This window comes from Nicotiana tabacum, chromosome 20 (genome assembly GCF_000715075.1).
Source record: "Nicotiana tabacum cultivar K326 chromosome 20, ASM71507v2, whole genome shotgun sequence".
Taxonomy (NCBI): Eukaryota; Viridiplantae; Streptophyta; class Magnoliopsida; order Solanales; family Solanaceae; genus Nicotiana; species Nicotiana tabacum.
Genome location: NC_134099.1, coordinates 86,511,723 through 86,533,756, shown reverse-complemented (window position 1 = coordinate 86,533,756; position 22,034 = coordinate 86,511,723). Strand labels below are relative to the sequence as shown.

Genomic DNA, 22,034 nt, shown 5'->3' with positions numbered 1-22,034 from the left:
CTTGCAGTTTGGCTTTTGCAAGATTGCTTGCTCAAATTATTAGAGCACAGTTCCAAAATATAAATTATGATGATTTATCTTGATAATACTGGTTTAAATCCAAGTTGGTTTAGCAGAAATTGTATGCCTCCGATTATAGCTAAATCATTGGTTATGAGAACAAAACTCTCAAAAATGAAATTTGGTATGAGATGTATTTTTTAATATACAGCAACACTTGTACGCATCTAGCCAAGTTATAAAAATTTATCCCTATAACAATCGGTTCAGGGTCAGGAACCAAATAATTTCTATATAGAAATATGGATGTGCTATATGATTTAATTATGCCACCAAAATGCACAGAGATGAGTTCCCAAAGAAGCTTGGGAAATGTGTTGGTGATCCCAACATTAGGGGGAGAAATGGACGACTGAGAAAGTGATACATGAAATGAATTATTATGAATACATATAGATCCTCGTACGAGAAAATATGAACTTGAAGTTCAAGTGATAATTCATTTATAAATTATTGTCAGACGCATTTGTTGACCCAAAGCTAAATGTCATATTGCAGCTGTTAATGCTCCAAAATAGAATAAAGTCCATGAGAGATAGAGTTTATGACACGCATGAAGCGTAACAGACCAATCGGTTCCTAAGATAAAACTCCTTGAAGAAGGAGAGGGGCAAATATTCAAAATGGTCATAATAAGGAGGCAAGTGCCCTAGAAGAGCACCACGACATAACACTTCATAAGACCTCATGGGAGAGGCTCAGGTACCTGAAAATAATGAGATAAAGAGATCTCAATAAGTTATGTATTTATTAGGTAATAATGGAACCGACTTAAAGTGATCATCGACGATATTGTTAATATAATGTAGCGCTCAATATTATTAATATTGACGAGGATCTTGAGCTCAAATCTGTCATGAAATTTGGACAGATAAATGATTGGCCAAAATAAAATAAAAAATAATGCAATCAAGATTGATTTCACCTGAAAAAATGTGAAGTTGGACGGATAGTCCAAACACCTAAAAGTATAAAGCCAGTGGAGGTATAAATGTATTCTTGTGCGAAGAAAGATAAGTCGATAGACATAAAGACGACTTGTGTCACAAGAAGATTTGTAAATATCCTGGCATTTCAGGTTTTAATCTAGCAATATATGAAAAATTTGATATGCGTATAATGAAAATTATTGAAGGATTTAAATTGTTCTGAAACATATTATGGTTTCCAAGAAATTTATTAAATAAAGCTTCCTTATACGGATTGAAACAATCATGGCGCATGTGGTATAATCACCCAAGAGAGTACTTGTTGAAAGAAGGGTACAAGAATAATTCAATTTGTCCTTGTGCCTTTATAAAAGGATCTGGATTTGAATTTGTTATAATCGTCGTGTATGTTGATGATTCAAATATCATTAGAACTCTCGGGGAGCTTCCTGAAGCAGTAAACTGTTTAAAGAAAGAATTTAAAATGAAAGATCTTGTAAAGACAAAAACAAAATTTTGTCTTGGTCTACAAATTGAATATATGAAAGATAAAAATTTTGTCCACCAATCAGCATACACTGAAAAGATTTTAAAGTGATTCTATATGGATAAAGCACATCCATTAAGTATCCTGATGGTTGTGAGATTACTCGATATAAATAAAAATCCATTCAGACCTCATGAAAATACTGAAGAACTTCTTGGTCCTGAAGTACCACATCTTAGTGCAATTGATGTACTAACGTATCTTGCTAACACTACAAAGCGTGACATAATTTTTTCAGTTAATGTCTTAGTAAGATATAGCTCTGCTCCTATAAGGAGACATTGGAATGAAATCAAACATATATTGCGTTATCTATAAGGGACTACCGATGTGACCTTATTTTATGGCAATGATTGCAATCCCGATCATGTTGGTTATGTCGATGCGGGGTATTTATCTGACACACACAAGGCTTGATCTCAAACATGCTATGTGTTTACATGTGGAGGTATTGTCATATCTTGGCGATCGACTAAGCAATCAATCGTGGCTACTTCATCTAATCATGCTGAGATAATTGCTATTCATGAAGAAAGTCGAGAATGTGTATGGTTGAGGTCTATAATACATCTTATTCGAGCCAAAAATAATTTGACGTGTTACAAACTACCCACAATTTTGTATGAAGACAGTACATCATGAATATCCCAATTGAAAGGAGGATTCATAAAAGGAGTTAGGACAAATCGCATTTCATCAAAGTTATTTCCCATACATGATATTCAAAAGAATGGTGATATCAATGTGCAACAGATTCTTTCAAGTGATAATATGGCTGATTTGTTCACCAAATCTCTACCGACGTCAACTTTCAAGAAACTAGTGTACAAGATTGGGATGTGAATGATCAAGGATGTGAATTGATGTTCTCATCAGGGGGAGTTAATACGCGTTGTACTCTTTTTCCCTTACAAGGTTTTGTCCCACTGAGTTTTCCTTGCAAGGTTTTTAACGAGGCAACCAAAAAGCGTATCTCTAAACATGTGTACTCTTTTTCGTTCACTAGGATTTTTTTTCCCATAGGGTTTTTTTCTAGTAAGGTTTTAACGAGACACATTATCTTTGGACATCTAAGGAGGAGTGTTATGATAAATATCACATTATGGTGGATGTCTACTCTTCTTCCGTGATCTTCATCTCAAATGCTTAATGACATATTCAATGACATATTTTGTATGTTCAATGACATATTCCATGACATATTTTCTTCACTTTTATGCCTATATAAAGGCCTTGTAATAAATAGAAAAATACATACAATTAAAGAAAAAAATCTCTTCATTCTCTCTATCTCCGTTTCTTATTTATGTTTACTAAATTGCTTTTATTTCCTTGTTTCATATTGCTACTTTGAATTATATTTCATAACACTCTGGAGTTTTTAGCAGCCACAATTAAATTTTTTATTATATTTCTTTTTCGTGGTAAAAAATAATAAAAGTTGAATAGTTTTGAAATGCTGATTAAAGCTTGATTAGCATTTAGCAGTTCCAAAAGTGGCTATTTTCTAATATCTTCCGAATTAATACTTCCAATCTTTTATGGGCCAGCCTAGATTCTCCAGTCGTGCTAAAGAATACTGGGCCTATTGAAGCTCAAGAAAAGTCTTTCATCTAGGGTTCCACATAAGAACAAACCTCTATTCCCACCTTCTTGTTCCAAAGCGTCAAAGAAAAACCCTAGCTGAGCTCGTTTCAGGTAAGTTTCAATTTTTGCCTTCAAAGTCCCAAATATTTAATTATACGTATATTTCTTCATTTTATTTCTCGTTATTAAATTGTTTGTGCAAATCTATCAGTGAGTAGTGTAAATGAAGTTAGCTTTCAACTGAGTTTAATATGAAATCATTGCATCAAATGCTTGAATAAACTTGGTTACATCTTACATATTGAGTAGATATTCATATTATTCAATAAACTGAAATTATGGAATATTGATATACGATTATTTATCTGTTTGTTATTTATGAGGTACATATTTATGCAAGATTATATTTTAATTTAAGTGGTCACCTGTCTAGTTAGATATAAGCTCAGTTAGCAGACCGATGAGCTCGTGAATCATAGCAAGTGTTCCAATTAGGTATTTATGAAAATTTGAGTTCAATTGGAGGATGATTTTTTTTTTGTTGGGATTTTAATTAGGCATATGGCGCAACTGGTAAAGTTGTTGCCATGTGACCGGGAGGTCATGGTTCAAGTCGTGAAAACAACAGAAATGCAGGTAAGGCTGCGTACAATAGACCCTGTGGTCCGGCCCTTCCTTACCCCGCGCATAGCGGGAGCTTAGTGCACCGTGCTGCCCTTTGATCAGGCATATGTAGAACTCGAAGCAGGGCTATACGTTTTGCTTATCTAACTACAAGTTTTGAAAGCTGAAATTGTGTAGCTTTGCGACTACTGAAACTTGGATTGTGAATAGCAACTTGTTTATAATGAATACCAAGGGGATATCTCAAGAATAATTCTTGAATGCAAGCGAATGCCTCGGTATGTGAATTATAATGATAAGCCCATCTAGAAGCAAAACTACATAAAAAAGACCATTAAGAAATTTGTGCTAGAACACCTATAAGATACCATATGTGGAAATAGAACATGTTGGAATGTATATTCACTTGTACAAGAGCATTTTGGTTGGCCTATGTAGTTGGTTGGTTTGGTTTGGCCTACTAGTCAGCATTCATTCTAAAACTAATCTAGTTGAACTGCCCCATCTCGTAAGCCTTTAAAGATCTGCTCTTTCAGGTTCTCTCAGTAAATCCACCAAAGTTCTGTGCATTCTTGGTTCATTTTGCTCCAGGAATGCCATCTTTTATTGATATTGTTTCTTTTCTATGGTGCTGAACAATGTCATATATGGGTGGAGATAAAGGAAAATGCTAGATACTGTTGCGTACGCAATTTATATTTACTTGTGTTTTTGTTCCTTAAAATGGTCTGGTATTCAGTATCCTGGAAGCTGCTGTACGTGCGCTAGCTCTGTATGGACAAGAAATGCTCAGCAATTAATGCTTCCCTGAACTTCTCCATATTCATGTTATGAAATCACAAAACTCTTAAACTTATTGAGATAGTTCATGTTGTTTGAATTATAACTATTGATAATGCTTCTTAATTATTACTTCAGATAATGTTAAACTAGTCCCCCGAGCCTTTACATGTTCAAATCTAACTTCTTAAAATGTTTACCCTATTTTCCCTGAGTTATTTCTTATTGTTTGTATAGTAACTTCTCATATGCTTTCTCGTCTCCTAGGGCTGCCTCTAATATTTTTGAATCACATAGACCTACTTCTTTAATTGCCAAAATTATGTGTCTTTTCATGTTACATTGGTGATTATTTGACCTAATCATAAATTTCCTAGGCTTTTCGAATTGTTAGTACCTTCATTCCATGTCATCGGGTTGCACAGGTAAACCATGAAGCATAACAATGTTATCCCCAACGGGCACTTTAAGAAGCATTGGCAAAACTATGTAAGGACATGGTTTAACCAACCTGCTCGAAAAACAAGGAGACGCATTGGTGAGTTTCCATTTGTTGGATGGCTTCAAGTCTCAAATTAAGCTTTGGCTCTAGTATACTTACATTTCCTGACCTCTTTTGTTTCTACAACTCCAGCTAGGCAGAAGAAAGCTGCAACAATCTTCCCTAGGCCAACAGCTGGACCACTCCGACCTATTGTTCATGGACAAACACTAAAATACAACATGAAAGTCAGATCTGGCAGGGGATTCTCCCTAGAAGAGCTGAAAGTGAGATTCATTCGATCTAAAATTGCACTAGATGTTTGCTTTTACCCCTCTCCCCTCTCTCTCTCTCAAAAAAAAAAAAAAGAAAGAAAGAAAGAACAGAAACCACAACCTTCAAAAAATGGGAATAATGTAAGAGTGCCGGGGTTGAACTTGTTTCCTTGTTGGCATCTATGTTTCATGCTGAGCTTATTTAGAGTTTGACATGTTGAGCTGACATAGAGTTTAGTTCTTGTGCAAGCAAGTTCATGGGTCAAAAAGCTCTTTACTTATCTATTCCTTTTGATTGGGGATGACTCCATTTTACACCTCTCTTTTTAAGTTGCACCTATGACTTTTGAAGTCGATCCATGTCATATCCTTTGTTTCCATTTTTCTCTGCCAGAACACATCATTCTTTACCATCTATTAATATCTAAAGATTTTCTTTTGTTTTCAGGCAGCTGGTATTCCCAAAAAACTTGCTCCAACTATAGGCATTGCTGTGGATCACAGGCGCAGGAACAGATCCCTAGAAGGTCTCCAGACCAATGTCCAGAGGCTCAAGACATACAAAGCTAAGCTAGTCATCTTCCCAAGGCATGCTAAAAAAGTCAAGGTAAACCTGAGATCACTGTAGTCATGCCTGTCTGCTGTTGACAATGAAAATGTTGTTGTCTTATTGGTATTTTCTTGGAGCTACTTTAAACTTACATCTTCTCCAACACAATTGCACAGGCTGGTGATTCTAGCCCCGAGGAACTTGCCACTGCCACTCAGGTCCAGGGTACTTACATGCCCATTACTAGGGAGCAGCCCACTATTGAGCTTGTGAAGGTCACAGATGAAATGAAATCATTCAATGCCTATGGCAAGTTGCGTATTGAGCGTACAAATGCGCGTCATATTGGTGTGAGGTTGAAGAGAGCAGCTGAAGCAGATAAGGAAGAGAAGAAATAAGATAATAGAAATGTCTCATGGCCTTGTGCACTAGCATTGTTTTTTTTTGGATGAGTTTGGACAATGAGTTATTTTGAATTTTTACTCCTGTGCTACATATTAAGGAAGTCTTTTACGCTCTTGTCAGACTATGATTCTTGTAGTAGTGGTTACCTTGAAGGTTAAGTTCCGGTTATTTTGTTGCTTTTGATATACTTGATTCTAGCTCTGCATTGGTAATTATCCAAATCAAGGTAGTTTTATGAATTATATTGTCTTTTAATTTGATTAAATAAGCCCTAAGCTTCGTGATTTTTTTGTAATTTGTGTTGCTTCATCCAGAGGGATCAATGCTCTGTTTTGTTGTGTAAAACATGTTAGAAATCTCATATTCTGACTGTTGGTGACAGATTGATGGTATGTTGATATATTTTGGAGTTGAGCTACATTTCTGACGAATATTGACACGCAAGTTTCATAGGGGTATATTCAACAATTTAAGTCGATTAAACATTTGACCAGATGGAGAAATCATAAGAATTAGACATTTAATATGATTGATGAGTCTGGGGAACCATCTGTCTGAATGGATAAAGAGCGCATCAATTTACAGATTCAGATTTCTGCTTTGCAACGCCAGCAGTGGACAATGAGCATTTTAACTTGTGAAGTGGTAATGGGATCCGAATACTCGGTTTGTAAATTTTGATTGAGGTTATTCTTTCTTACTAAGAAATTAAAAGGGTTTATTTTGGTGTTTTTTGTATCGATTTTGTGTTAACTTATTTTATGTTTATGGTTAATTGATGATCTAGTTTTATGGTTGTGAATCTTTAGTGGTTTCGATGATTCTGCTTTCCTAAGAAGTTCGGATACATGTGTATGAGATTATATGATCTTATTGCTAATTTACTCTTTTGATGTGCCATTTAAATAGCAATATTATATCAAAATCAGAACTACTCAAAACATTGTGGTCCAGTAGTTGTAAGTAACAATGTAGGGAATATATTAGTTGAAGTAAAAATTAGGGAATAACTAGTGGGGTCATCTAGAAATAAGCGTGAGTCAGGTCATAACGGATTGAGTCAATAGATTTTGGTTGGGTTCGATTATCAATTATTTAAGAAAGACAAAATAGTGGTTCCGTCTAACTTAGGGTATGAATGAGCAAGTATTGGACGGTCTGAACACATCTATGCTAAACTAATAATGACGGACATATCTGTCCTAATTTGCATAGTTCACTAGCATATTTGGCCATTTTCCGTTATCGTTATATATAAATTAAACTCAAAGAAATAAGTAAAAATTTAGATCCGAACATACTGAACAACTGCGATCACCGCCTCATGCGCTATTTTCCATGTGCTTTAGATTCCAGTTTTTATCATTATTAAAAACTTTGTCCAGTACTTGTTTGATTAGTTTTTAAGTTATTAAGAGATAACTACAGATCAAGATCCGAACAAAATTAATATTCTCGTACTGACGAACAACTGCGATCATATGCTAGACAAATTGAACTTAATGTTACTACTGTACTAGTATTTATTAATGAAAGAATCGCCTGGTGGACAAGGTATTCCGCATCTTAAGGGGTGTGATGTACACAGCCTAACTTAATGCAAGTATGAGTGATTGCTTTCACGCATCAAACCCGTGACCTATAGATCACACGAAAACAACTTTACCATTGCTATGGTACCCCCTTCAAATTAATACGCTCGTACAGCTCTAGATCCGAGCAAAATTAGTGTTCTCCACTGACCAACAACTGCGGTCATATGCTAGCAGGTTAAAAATGCATCATACTGATGCAACAGTATTATTTATTAATGAAACGAACAAAATTAATATTCTTGTACAACCGATCAAAAGTTTATCCTTATTTAAGACACCTACCGACTAAAAATAACTCATGTTTCCACAGCAACATTTCTTGAAGAAAAAAGAAAAAAAAAACTAACAAGAATCTTTATGTATACAAGAATGTATTTAAACTGTTTTAATTAAGACACATTTCACTTGGTGAATTGAAAAATATAATTAATACAATGAGACAGAACCAATATTTCTTTTTCCTCCAACGTACGTACATGTCCATTTTTCTTGTGCGCATGGTAATACTGCATATTTCTGGATCAATGTCTTCATGTCCTCATCTAGCTAGTTGTAGAGACTAGAGTGATGAGAAAATGGGGACACCTGGTAAGGTAGTTCCTGCGTCCACAATGAAAACATTGCCCGATATATATTCTGAAGTACCTCACAACTGATGTTAAAGCCGGATCTATTAAGGAACGGTTTTGTTGAACCATTCCGATCCTTTTCCATAAGGCTCTCTGTTATCTCAGATTTGAAGACTCCGGGTGATACTCCCAATTCAAGGGCCATCATCTGCCATTAATTTTTTTATATAAATTAATTAATTACTCCTTCTTACACACTTTCCTTATTAAGAATGACATATTTCTACAATCGTAAATAATTCAACTTTAAATTCTTGCAGGAAAAGTAATTACTAGTATGTACCTTAGTGACCATGTCAAGAGCCATCTTCGAAGAAGCATAAGCAAGACTCCCTGGAAATAGTGCACGATTAAGACAAGTAATTGAGGATATATTAATAGCAGATCCTCCACCCCGTTTAGCATCGCGAATGCGTCTACACACATATTTTGACACCAACCATGCCCCTCTTGTATTGCTGTTATTTTATTATGCATTTTTATGGTACTAATATATCGGCTCCTGTTGCTTTTTGAGCCGAGAGTCTCCTGGAAACAGCCTCTCTACCCTTCGGGGTAGGGGTAAGGTTTGCGTACATATTACCCTCCCCAGACCCCATTTGTGGGATTATACTGGGTCGTTGTTGTTGTTGTTGTTGTTGTTGTTTTACAAATAGTACTCCTTGTGTAAATATTTCATATATATATATAGCCGCTGTCAAATTAAGTAGCAACTTATTTTACATTCTTAAAATAAAATTTCCTGCTATTTGGTTACCTCTAAGGCCGGCATTGTTAACCAAGGCATCGATGCGTCCGAAGGCATCCCAAGCTATTTGTACAGCGGCCTCAATGGTAGCACCATTGGCGGTGACATCAAGCTCGACGGCAATTGCACGCCGGGGGCCCTCTGAATTAATCTCGTCACAGAGTGATTTCAGTCTGTCAACACGACGAGCGGCAGCAATGATCCTGCAACCAGATTTCGCCAGGTCGAGACTGAACTCACGCCCAATTCCTGACGACGCCCCTGTCACCATCACTACTTTTCCTCTCAGTTCTTTCCATGGCTCCATTGTTTAGGTATGCAACTGCAGAGTGTTATGGATGCGTGCCTTTTATAAAAGAGCTGAGGGGAGTACCCATTAGATATAACATATCCATCACACCAATTGGTTGTTATATAAAATAGACATTTTCATAGTTATATAACGATGATTTAAATATACAATACAACGAATTTAAAGTAACAAACCAAAACATTAGTTATTAATGTATTTAAAGTAACAATACAAATACAATATAACAAAAATAGACAATCCAAAATACTTGCCAATGACTCAAGCTAAACATTCAACCAATTCCAAGTAAGTAGTTGTTGGTATTCGTCTTTCAAACCTTGTTTGTTTTCTTCTTTTCAAAACTTGTTTTTATACCAATAAACACCTTTGTCTTGAGATCCTTCATCTTCCTCCCCATAGATGCACTCCTTTAAATCCCTCCACATTGCCTTATAGAATGGAGTACTATCAAATTGGTAGTACTCTCCTACTACTTGCTTGACAGCTTTGGTTGCCTCTATTGCATGGTAATGTGGCATGTTTGAGAATAGATGATGCACAACATGAGTATCGGTAATGTTGTGGAAGACCTTATTTAGCGCACCATATATAGTCTCGCCCTACAGTAGCTCTAGAGCTCCTCTTAGCCAATCCCATTCGGATAAGTCATAATGGGGCAATGAAGGGTGAGTGTGGTGCAATAAAGTGATTAAAACAATGAAGCCATTCACAATTAGGAGGGGTACCCCATAGATGCATACAAGCCAAGCTAGCCCTTGTGCCAAAGTAATGCGATACAACACATAAGTGGTCGCAATTAGACCTGTATCTGAGATGTAGATTTGTAGGCTCTCACGGTTAGTAAATATTGGGCCATATGGATCGTAGTGACATGCAAAGTAATGATAAGGTCTACCGGAGATATTGAAGGCAAAGTACAGAGGGAAGCCGAGAGTGAGGGTGAAGCCAAGTATGAGTAATCGCCCTAGTGGACTGTTCGAGTATTTGGTGTGCCATCTTAGTTCGGCTTTAAGCTTGGGCACATGGTTTTCATCACGCTCAAGAGAGTTAGTGTTGGAGTGGTGACGACGATGACTATATTTCCAAGAGAAGTATGGCACTAGAAGTGTAGAGTGGAGTATAAAACCAATGGTGTCATCTACCTGTTGGTAATCGTTGAAGGCACGATGACCACATTCATGGGCAATAACCCATATTCCAGTGCAGACACAACCATGCACGATCCAATAAGTAGGCCATGCTAGGTAACAATATGGGGATGGAAGGAGGTGGAAGTAAGTGGTAGCAATGTAGTAAAAGATGGAGACAAGTATGAAATCCTGGAATAGATAGGAGAAGGAACGAATAAGAGGTCAAATCTTTCATTCCGGTGGTTGCAGAATTCCTAATCTTGACAAACACCAATGTTCATCTCTATGAATTAGAGTTGCAAAATGTTGATGAAACTGAGGTATATATATGGCGGAGGATTTTTCGAAGGCTTGGGAACTATACTTGCCTGTCTGAAAACTTCCAAAATTACAACAGTAAATTTTTTGTAATAAGTTAGAGGTGGATTCAAGATTTAAATTTATTGAGTTCAATTTTTAAGATTCTTATCATCGAATTCATTATAGTGAAGTTATAAGTTCAAATTTGATATTTGTTGAGACTTAATAGGTTTTTACAAAATCACCAACTCAAACGCTAACATTAATTAGTAGGAGTAACTAAAACAAGAATGAACAAATCCAAAACACTGATAGATAAATATAGATTTTTGGTGAAAGAGAAGTACCTCAAGAATCAAAAGAGACTTCCTTACGCTAACCTTTAACTGAAAGCTCTCCCACTTACTCTCTTCTTTATAGAAAAAAGAGAACGAGAGGCTAAGGGTTTGGGCAACATTATTTGTTCATTAATGGCAGATAGAGGTCTAAATAGAATTATATTAATATCCTTGTACTGAATAAAAAAGGCCATATAATTGGTGGCGACTTCATGCGCCATTGTCCTAGTACAGAATAAAATAAGCGATTTAATTAAAACTTTGTTCATCTTTTTTAAATAATTAATATTAGATTCCTCACACAGTGATGATTAATAAATTCCCAATAATGCCATCTTATATCCTATTTAATTTTATGTCCATAGGGAATTGTTTTATCACTTGATTTGTTCTCTTTTTAGTTCAATCTGATAAAAAAATTGCTACTTAGTTTGTCCAGTTGTCTGATTACTGGAATCCCAGCAATGCTGTTTATTAAAAAGCCAAGAGACCACCAGATTAGTCTAATAGTACTGCGGAAAGCCAAAGGTATATAGTGCGAATGAGTCATAATTACTATACCAAAAATTATGACAGCCACCAAATAATAAATAAGACAATAAAACAACAATAAAAGGAACACCAGAATTTACGAGGTTCGACCAATTTTGCCTACTTCCTCAGACACAATCGATATTTTATTCCACTCCAAAAATACAAGTGAAATAATACTAAAGAGAGAAGATACAAATGCCTTAAGAAGATAAGAAAACAAATGAGAGGTGTGTTTAAATCCTAAACATTAGGCCTTCTTTTATAGGGAAAAAATCCCAACCAAATATGTCACCCACCGATGTGGGACTTTTGACATTTTCAACAAATCTCCACCTTGACAAAATTCCACATCTTCAATTTTCTCTCAATAACAAATTTTGTTGTGTCTTCATCTTCAATCTTAAGTGTTCAAAAATGTTGATCAAATCCAAACAATGTTGAAACTTGACCGTAGTCACCACCTTTGTCAGCATATCAACAGGATTATCGGTAGTATGAATTTTCTTTACCGTGACTCCACCTTCTTCTATGATTTCTCGTACGAAATGATACCGAACATCAATGTGCTTCGTCCTTGCATGATAAACTTGGTTCTTTGTTAATTGAATAGCACTTTGACTATCAGAAAAATTGTGATACTTTTTTGTCCAATGTCAAGCTCTTTTAGCAACCCCTGAAGCCAAATTGCCTCCTTCACAGCCTCTGTAATAGCCATGTACTCTGCCTCTGTTGTAGACAAAGCAACTGTTGACTGCAAAGTAGACTTCCAACTAACTGGTGCCTTTGCAAAAGTAAACACATAACCAGTAGTTGATCTTCGTTTGTCCAGATCACCCGCAAAATTTGAGTCACAATATCTAACTACAGATTGATTGCCTTCCTGCTAAAAAACTAACCCAACATCTACAATATTATGAATATACCGTAGAATCCACTTCACAACTTGCCAATGCTCCTTTCCTAGATTATGCATATATCTGCTAATAACTCCAACAGCTTGTGAAATGTCAGGTCTCGTACAGACCATTGCATACATCAAGCTACCAATATCATTTGCGTATGGTACCCTTGACATATACTCCTGTTCAGCTTCATCTTTTGGCGACATACTAGTACTTAGCTTAAAATGGGGAGCAAGTGAAGTACTAACTGGCTTAGTCTTCTCATCTATGCCCAAACGTTGTAGTACTCTCTTCAAATATTCCTTTTGAGATAAATAGAGTTTCTTTGAATGTCTATCTCTTATTATCTCCATGCCAATAATTTTCTTTGCCTCACCCAGATCCTTCATCTCGAACTCCTTCTTCAGTTGAATCTTCAACTTATCAATTTCTTCCGAATTCTTAGAAGCTATCAACATATCATCAACATATAAGAGAAGATATACAAAGGAACTATCCTCAAGCTTGCGCAAATACAAACAATGATTGTATTTGCTTCTCTTGTACCCTTGCCGCAACATAAACTTGTCAAATCTTTTGTACCATTGTCTAGAAGATTGTTTCAATCCGTACAACGATTTTTCAAGTTTGCACACCATATTTTCCTTTCCAGCAACTTTGAATCCTTCTGGCTGAGTCATGTAGATTTCCTCCTCCAAGTTTCCATGTAAAAACACAGTTTTTACATCCATCTGAACTAGTTCCAAATCCAACTGTGCTACCAAAGCCAACATAATTCTAATGGAGGAATATTTTACAACTGGAGAAAACACTTTATTATAATCAATTCCCTCCTTTTGAGCATATCCTTTGGCCACCAATCTTGCTTTGTAGCGAACATCTTCTTGGTTAGGAAATCCTTCTTTATTTGCAAATACCCATTTGCACCCAATTGCTTTCTTTCCCTTCGGGAGATTGACCAATCTCCATGTATGATTTTGATGAAGGGACTGTATTTCATCATTCATGACAATCCTCCACTTATCTTCTTCTGAACTTTGGACTGCGTCTTTATAAGTGGTATGAACATCATCAGCTATAATTGAGGCGGCACAAGCAACCGTCTCTATAAGACGAACATGTTTTGTTATTGTCCTTTTTGCCCTGCTAGTTGCTATTAATTCAAGTTGTTGTTGAGGTTCCTGAGTTGGAATCTCCCTCTCTACTGGCTCTTCTTCCAGAAGATAATCTTCATTTGTTTCCTCCTCTGCTTCTTGTGTAGGAAAAATAAATTTTTCCTCAAACTCCACCTGCTTAGATGAACCCTCATTTTGTTTGGTATCTTCTGTTACCTTATTTACCATAGCAGATTCATCAAAGGTAACATCCCTGTTGAATATTACTTTCTTTGTCATAGGACACCATAAGCGATATCCTTTGACTCCAGAAGTAATCCCCATAAAAATAGCCTTCTTTGCCCTTGGATCCAATTTTGACGCTGTCACATGATAATATGCAGTTGAGCCAAACACGTGCAAAGAGTCATAATCTACAGCAGGCTTTCAATACCATTTTTCAAATGGTGTCTTGCCATCAATAGCAGCAGATGGTAAGCGATTAATGAGGTGACATGCATGTGTAATTGCCTCACCCCAAAATTCTTTGTCCAAGCCAGCATTGGACAATATACACCGTACCCTCTCCATAAGGTCCGGTTCATATGTTCTGCCACTCCATTCTGTTATGGTGTATGTCTGACAGTGAAGTGTCGGACGATGCCATCATTTTCACAGACCTTATTGAAATGATCAATTTTGTATTCACCTCCATTGTCCGTGCGAATACACTTGATCCTCCTGCCTGTTTGATTCTCCACCATCGTTTTCCATTTGAGAAAAATTCCCAACACTTCATCTTTGCTCTTCATTGTATACACCCACACTCTTCGGGAAAAATCATCAACAAAGGTTACAAAATAGTGCTTCCCACCCAATGAAGGTGTTTTGGAAGGACCCCAAATATCAAAGTATACATAATCCAAAATGCCTTTAGTATTATGGATCGCTGTACCAATTTTAACTCTTGTCTGTTTCCCTTTGACACAATGCTCGCAAAACTCCAAGTTGCAAGCCTTTACTCCTTTTAACAATCCTTGATCTGATAGAGTTTTCAAGGATTTTCCTCCAGCATGTCCCAAGCGCATGTGCCATAACCTACTTGCTTCTGCCACTTTTTCGTCACTAGATGTTACTGTCGATGTCCCAATAACTGTACTACCGCGATAATGGTACATGTTATTGTTCTTCCGATTGACCTTCATTACCACTAGTGCACCGGAGCATACTCTCATCACTCCATTTTCTGCAATGATTTTGAACCCTTTTGATTTTAGGGCTCCCACAGAGATGAGATTTTTCTTCAAACCAGGTACATATCGAACATCTGTTAATGTTCTAATCATTCCATCATGGTTCCTTAATCGTATTGAACCAATGCCATATGAGGTAAGAGGGCTGTTATCCGTTGTGTGGACGACTCTATATTCTCCTTCTTGAAAATCCACGAACCAGTCCCTGTTGGGATACATATGATAGCTACAAGCCGAGTCCATCAACCATATGTCTGATGATGTTGATGGCTCTGTTGTAACTAATGAGAAGTCATCATCACCATCAGCTACATTTGAATCCATAATGGCCTTTCCATTGTTATGTTTGGCCTTATTCTTCAACTTCGAACAGTCTTTCTTCCAGTGCCTCTTTTCTCGACAAAAGGCACATTCATCTTTGCTGGGTCTAGATCTTGACTTGGATCTTCCTTTCTTTGTCCTCGTTTGATTTTGAGGACGACCCTCACAACCAGTGTTTTTTCTTATCCGCCCTTCTATTTTCCTCCCTTTCTTTGTTCATAGCTGTACAAAACCAAGCAAACTTCTCTGAGAGAAATTTCGTCATTCCCATGGAGTAGAGTAGTTTCAAGATGCTCGTATTCATTAGGAAGTGACCCCAACAACATCAAGGCCAAGTCACCATCATCAAAAGTTTTATCCATATTTTGCAAATCTGTGACCAACTTATTGAAACTGGTGATATGTTTATTCATCGTGGTACCAGGAACATAGGTGAAGCGAAACAGTCTCTTCTTCATGTACAATTTATTTTGACTGTTCTTCTTCAAAAATTTATCCTCTAGTGCTTTCCATAATTTACTTGCAGAAGTTTCCTTTGTGTATGGATATTTCTGCTCTCTAGCAAGGTAGGATCGAATGGTACCGTAAGCAATACGGTTGATAATTCTCCAATCTTCTTTCTCCAGTAACATCTGGTCCTTTTTCTTCAATGGCAAGATCTTGCCCTTGTTTAAAAAGGACATCTAGAATCTCGTCTTGCCACATCCCAAAATGTCCTGACCCGTCAAAAATTTCTACCGCAAATTTCACATTTGACACAATTTTTGTCATAAGCGAAGATGCCAATGATGACGTATTGTTGACACTTGATGTCGATTCTTCTTGTTTATTGTCTCCCATCTTTGACACAAATATTATTTAATAGCTGACGACACAAATCAAGATTATTTCCTTTTTGGTGTGGAAGATCAGACTAAGCTGCAACCACAGAGCATACTCAGACAGAACCTTGACTCAGTTACCAAGATAAATCTTTTCTGATGTGGAAGATCAGACTATGCTGCAACCACAGAGCATACTTAGACAGTACCTTGGCTCTGATACCAATTGTTGCGGAAGTCAAATGTATATCTCCTATTATTTCTATTTCATCTAATATCTTTATTATATTATCTAAATCCTTTTCGTTTTTTATGATTCCTATTTTTTGTAGTCCTGTTTTAAAATTGTATAGTTCTGTTTCTATGTCTATTAAGGTATAATCTTTTTCTAATATATCTCTATTTTCATCTTCTTCTAATATTAAGGTTTTAGATTCTTTTAAGTCTTTACAACATGTATTTTTATCTTTGCAATCTTTACAACATTCTTCTTGGTTTTCTAAGTTGTTCTGGCTTGCATTTAGTCTTGTTCTTATTCTAGTTGCAGTTTCTATTGTTTGTACTGGTGTTTGTGTAAGATTTTTAAAGAATATTACTCCATCCCTACTTATTAGACAACTACCATTATTATGTAACATAAAACTTAATCCTAATACAAAATCTACGTTTATATTTAAATCTCTTACCCAAATTTTATCTACTTTATAGCTTGGTTTATAAAAATCTAAGCATGTATTTATAAAACTAATCTGTGATTTATCTATATAATGCTTATATATATTATGAGTTCCATCCATTTGCATGGCTGCAACTGGTTTGTCTAAAGTTTTTATCAGATTTGGGGGAACTATTCTTTTATTTATTATGCATCTTGTGCATCCAGAATCTACTAGAGCTAAGGTTTCTATTTCATAATCTTCTATTTTGATTCTTGTTAGGATTTTTATTGTACTTAACCTTTTATCTTCATTACATATGAGTGCATCATAACTTTCTATACTCATTAGTTCTTCTTCTACTGTTGTTATGTTTCTTTTATATCTTCTAATTTTTCTTTTCCCTTTTCCATTTTCTGTATTCTTTTTTCTAATTCATTTATTCTGGATTCTAATGTCATTATTCTCAAGTTTATTGTAGGATTAGTTGTTTCTTGATATTTTTTTTCTTTATTTATTTTAGTTTCAAAATCCTTTTCTATACAAGTTATACATCCTTCTAAATAGTATAGCTTACATTTAGCTCTTTTATTTCTACTGGGGTACCATTTACATATAAAACATTGGTTACTATCTCACCCTTTATTTCTTTCGAAATTATGGGCACATTCTTCTGATATATTTGCAAAATTATTTTCTTCTAGATTTAGTCTTTCTAATCTCACTTCATTTATTAGATCGTCTTCTTCTGATTCTGAGGTGTCAATCGGGGTTTTTTCTTCTATTTCTACACTTACTATTGAGTATATGCTTTTATTATCTGACATATATTCATCTACATTTATTAAAGTTTCTTGAAAATCTTCTATTAACTGTGAATTCCTTGTTTTATTATTAATTCTCTTTGGGCATGTATTTGCCAGATGTTCAACACTACCGCAAGTAAAGCATTCTAATTTATTTTTATAATTTCTATCTGTTATATATTTCCTTACATGTCTATCTTTGTCTAAATATGACTTTCTAGCTGATGATTTTCTAAGATAATAATTTTTTCTATTATATCCTTATTTGTATTGCGGTTTATATTTTCTATATTTTTTACTTTTATACTCATTTTTATCATAACTCTGCGTTGTATATACAGTCGATCTACAAAAATTCATATTATTTTGTTTTAATTGCTTCTGTATTTGTAGATTAGTACATTTTTCTTGTAGTACTTCCATTATATGTTGTATTTTATGTCCTATAGACCATTTTGCATGAGGATTCTGTATTACTCATTCTCTTTTATACCATCTTTCTTCTATTTCTCTTCCTAAAACTCCTGGTAATTTATTGAATAATTTTTTACCTAAATTCTGATTGAAAGCATTCCCGCTTATAGTACAATAATAAAAATAGTCATTTAAAAACTTTTTTATATGAAACCAACTACTTATACTTAATTGTTCTAGTTTTATTAAAGCATTTTTCTGTAATACTACTAATCCACTATTTGAATCTTCTCCTGTAATTAAACTATGTATCTTATTTGTAAAATTATAAGGATTTGCTCCCATTGCTATTAACATTTGGAAATCTTGTGGAAATTCTATTTTATAGGCTTCCCATAGGCCTTTGGTTGATTCTCCTAAGAAAGTTTCCATATATTTATACATTGTTTCTGCATCTGTATCATTATAAGTTTTTATAAAGTCCGCTACTACTATTCCTTTCCATAGGTCTATTACTGAGTTCCACATTTGTGGAACATGAGCTGCTATATTTAATATTTTACCCTTACTTCCTCCTTCCTGTACTCTTATAGGTTCTTCTATAGGCATTCTTTTTCCTGACGGTTTTACATTTTCTATTTCCGTTTCTTGATCTATTCTGTAAACTCTTTGTCGAGGTACATTTCATGTACTAGTATCTACTGTGCTTTGATAGGTTGTTCTTTGGAAGGAGCTTGGGCTAGAACTGGTTGATTCCATCAATTCTTTTAGGCTTATTAAGGATTCTGTTTCTGTTTCTTCATAACTATCTTGTATTTCATAAAAAAATTTATCTAATTTCTCTGATTTTTTCTGTAAAATATCTTCCTTTCTATATCCCCAAGTATCTGTTCTCAATTCACATTTCTTAAAGTGTTCTTCTACTTCGCTTAAGGTTAGCCTTCTAAGTTTACATCCTTTACACTGGAAAGTCTGAGTTTTATTTTTCTTAACTAGTTTCTTTGCTCTTTCTTGTGCTATATCTACTTCAAATTCGTCTGGTATTACTTCTATGTTCATAAACTCAGTATCAGTATCTTCTACTGTGCTTTCCGTTGTATCGTCTATTTCCTTTTGGGTGGAATAATTATAATTAGTAAATCTAATTGAGGTTTCTCCTTTTGAGTTTGTGTACATTAAATGCGATTCTGGCTTAAATATTTTTGGTTTTGCAAAATCTTCTAAATTCTATTCTAGTCCAGCATATTCTTCTGGATTTATTTTAATAGGCTTTATTAGTTTTATTCCTTTATTTCTCATTACCTCGACTACATCGTCTACTTTAATTTTGAATCTTGTATTACTATTTGTTGCCATTTTTCCTATGAAACCTACACATATTAATAAATTATTTCCATTGTTCATTTCTTCATATCCTTTAGTCTGTATTCTTATTTAATATTTTTTCAAATTCTGCTACATTTATCATAAAGTTTGGGCTGATATAAAATATTCCTCCATTATTTGTCATGTCTACTTCTGTTAAACCTAGTATGGATTTCTTTTGATCTGACCATCTATCATCATATACTACTACTAATACTTTAGTTCCTAAGTTTTTTCTAGTTAATCCTTTTAATCTGACTACTATTAATCCCATATGCATTAAATTCCTTTTATAGTTCTTTATTTGTCTTACTGAATCTGGATTTATTAAATTTAATGTAGCTACTTTACTTCCTATAGCTGATAATTGTTATTCTCTATAATGTCTATATAGATGAGAGTTATTTGAAAAATACCCCGTATTATATAATATTTTCGGATTTAGTAACCTTTGTTGATTCTGCTGAAAAATCTGTATGTCTTTGTCTATATCTATTATTTCATCTAGTCTCTGATTGTCATCTTGTCTTTTTCTAGTTATGATTCTTGCTAACATATTATTACCTATTCTATTATCTGAAAAACTTACTCTTGATCTTTCTTCGTTTCTCCCACCTGGAAAAAAGTCCATTTTTGTGGTTTTCTTATTTTAATTCTATCTTTTTGTGGTGTTATTTCAACTCTTTTTAATTATTCTATTAAAACGTCAACCTTTGGGATTTCTGTTTTTATCTCTTTTTCTTTAATAATTTTATCTAGTTTTTTATTAATTTCTAGAAGTAATATTATTAAAGTATTATTTTATTTTATTATTGTTTGATCTGCCTTTCCTTGAGGGATATAACTAGTTAGTCCTTCTGGGTTGGGTTGAATTCTTTCTGTAAGTTTTAATGCTTCTTCATATATTGGATCTACTTCTATATCACTCATGAAAGAGCGATTTCCTTTATTTTGTCTATTTCTTCTTTTAAAACACTTATCTCACTTTTTAGTACTTCTACTTGATCTGTTATTCTTTCTATTAGCCTGGTCGTTTGTATTTCTAATTCCTGAGGTTTTTCCGTAATAGTTTTAATTAATTTTTCTATTTCGTTTTTCGTAGGTATTTTTTCTAGATTAAACTTATTATTTAAATATTGTATTTTTCTGTCTATTTCTACTTCTTGTGATTTTATGAAGTCTAAATTTTGTTCTAGTTTCTCTAGAGTCTTTTTCTGTTTAATTTGTAATGCTTCTACTAGTTCTAGTGTTCTTATTAAATTTTTATTATTTTCTTGTGTTTTTTCTCCAAAATTTATTATTAAATCTACTATTGTATTATATTGTTTGTCTTCGCTATGTAATATATGTTCTCCACTGCTAAAATTACACTTAATTACCGTATTATCTTTTACTATTCTATACTTCTTTTCCGGATATATTTTTAAATCTAAATATTCTAGGTTTTTTAAGGTAGCTATATTGTCTATCCTAAGGGTATCCAAATTTTTCTTTTTTTAAAGAACTTTATTCTTTGATTTTGTAAATATATTTCTCCTTCTATACTTTGTATTTCCCACTCTAAAGCTGATATAGTTTCTAAGCTAATACTTCTTTTAATTATATAACTTTGTTCTCTATTTATTTTGGAATCTGATATTTCTATTTGTTTAGCTAGTTCTAAAGTTGATGATAGTAGTGTTTTAGTTCCTTTTAGTATTTTCTTTAGCTCTTCTTTTCTGACTATATCTCTTCTTAAAAGCCAATAGTTAAAGGCTATTTCTTTGGCTATAGGATGCTGTCTTAACATATGGTTTTAACCTAGTGGAATATATTTTATCTTATTTCTAGTTGTTTGAATATAATTTTTCTCCTCTTGTATTTCAATACTTGTTCTTTCTATTTCATGAAAAAGGAAATTCTGAAAATCCTCGGTATTAAAAATATCTAATTCTAATTCTAATATTCTTATATATTTTTTATAATTTCTAGTGGTCTTATAGCTAATATATATCAGATGATGGTAACTTATATATTTGGCGAACAATAAAATTGTCTAGTAGTATATTCTTCTCCTTCTTTGAAACCTTCTTCTCTGATAGTGGGAGTAGATTGACTGGTGATATCTGAATATTTTCGATATTAGGTATAGTTGTTTTCTATATTTATCTAAACAGATTCTGTTATTTTTTTCTAGGTAGATAAAGTGTACTGCTAGATCTATTATAGAATAGAATCTACTATCTATGTCTATTATAAATTCTTCTAAATTTTGAGTAAGACTTCTAGCAAAACTTTCTGGATGGGTGTAGTTGTTGCGGTTATTGGACATTAATAGTAAAAATTCTTTGCAGTTAAATCTTATATTTGTGAAAATCCTACTCGGTACTCTCTCTCTTTTATTCTATAGACTTGTAAAGTTAACATATTAGCTAAATTATGAACTGATATTATCCCGTAACTTTTTTTTTACTCTGTTCATCTCTTCTTCCCAATCGTTTAAAGATTTTACTCTTTTCTTAACTTCTATTTCTTTAACCTTAAGCTGAAAAATTTGACTAGAATTTGACTTTTGTGGTAGACAACTCCGGAATGGTA

General features: G+C 34.2%; 2 protein-coding genes and 1 pseudogene across 4 annotated transcripts; 1 reads left to right on the top strand and 2 right to left on the bottom strand.

Moving 5' to 3' along the window:
* Positions 1-3,097: 3,097 nt before the first annotated feature.
* On the top strand, positions 3,098-6,480 carry LOC107805709 (large ribosomal subunit protein eL13z-like). Of its 2 annotated transcripts, none has more exons than XM_016629781.2 (5): positions 3,098-3,234; positions 4,953-5,065; positions 5,162-5,295; positions 5,732-5,890; positions 6,010-6,480. In XM_016629781.2, exons 2-5 carry the CDS (start codon positions 4,960-4,962, stop codon positions 6,229-6,231), a joined length of 621 nt encoding a protein of 206 aa, XP_016485267.1. In that variant the 5' UTR covers positions 3,098-3,234; positions 4,953-4,959; the 3' UTR covers positions 6,232-6,480. The 2 variants fall into 2 exon arrangements, with proteins under 2 accessions (XP_016485267.1, XP_016485268.1); XM_016629782.2 differs by having other exon boundaries at positions 3,103-3,234; positions 4,905-5,065.
* Positions 6,481-8,008: 1,528 nt separating this feature from the next.
* On the bottom strand, positions 8,009-11,448 carry LOC107805707 (uncharacterized). 2 transcript variants are annotated; one of them, XM_016629778.2, is made up of 4 exons: positions 11,301-11,448; positions 9,220-9,570; positions 8,746-8,795; positions 8,009-8,610 (listed from the first exon to the last, which is right to left on the bottom strand). In XM_016629778.2, the coding sequence occupies exons 2-4, from the start codon at positions 9,515-9,517 to the stop codon at positions 8,380-8,382; spliced, it is 579 nt and encodes a 192-aa protein (XP_016485264.1). In that variant the 5' UTR covers positions 9,518-9,570; positions 11,301-11,448; the 3' UTR covers positions 8,009-8,379. The 2 variants fall into 2 exon arrangements, with proteins under 2 accessions (XP_016485264.1, XP_016485265.1); XM_016629779.2 differs by having other exon boundaries at positions 9,220-9,532.
* LOC107805708 (delta(12)-fatty-acid desaturase FAD2-like) lies at positions 9,577-10,869 on the bottom strand (annotated as a pseudogene).
* Positions 11,449-22,034: the final 10,586 nt, after the last annotated feature.

Bases quoted from the DNA above. Each gene is read 5' to 3' on its own strand.
- LOC107805709 (XM_016629781.2), top strand. From the start codon at position 4,960: ATGAAGCATAACAATGTTATCCCCAACGGGCACTTTAAGAAGCATTGG. The intron at 5,066-5,161 runs GTGAGTTTCCAT...CTACAACTCCAG, and splicing joins AAAAACAAGGAGACGCATTG to CTAGGCAGAAGAAAGCTGCA. The intron at 5,296-5,731 runs GTGAGATTCATT...TTTTGTTTTCAG, and splicing joins TCTCCCTAGAAGAGCTGAAA to GCAGCTGGTATTCCCAAAAA.
- LOC107805707 (XM_016629778.2), bottom strand. From the start codon at position 9,517: ATGGAGCCATGGAAAGAACTGAGAGGAAAAGTAGTGATGGTGACAGGG. The intron at 8,796-9,219 runs GTAACCAAATAG...CACTATTTCCAG, and splicing joins TAACAATGCCGGCCTTAGAG to GGAGTCTTGCTTATGCTTCT. The intron at 8,611-8,745 runs GTACATACTAGT...AATTAATGGCAG, and splicing joins CTCTTGACATGGTCACTAAG to ATGATGGCCCTTGAATTGGG.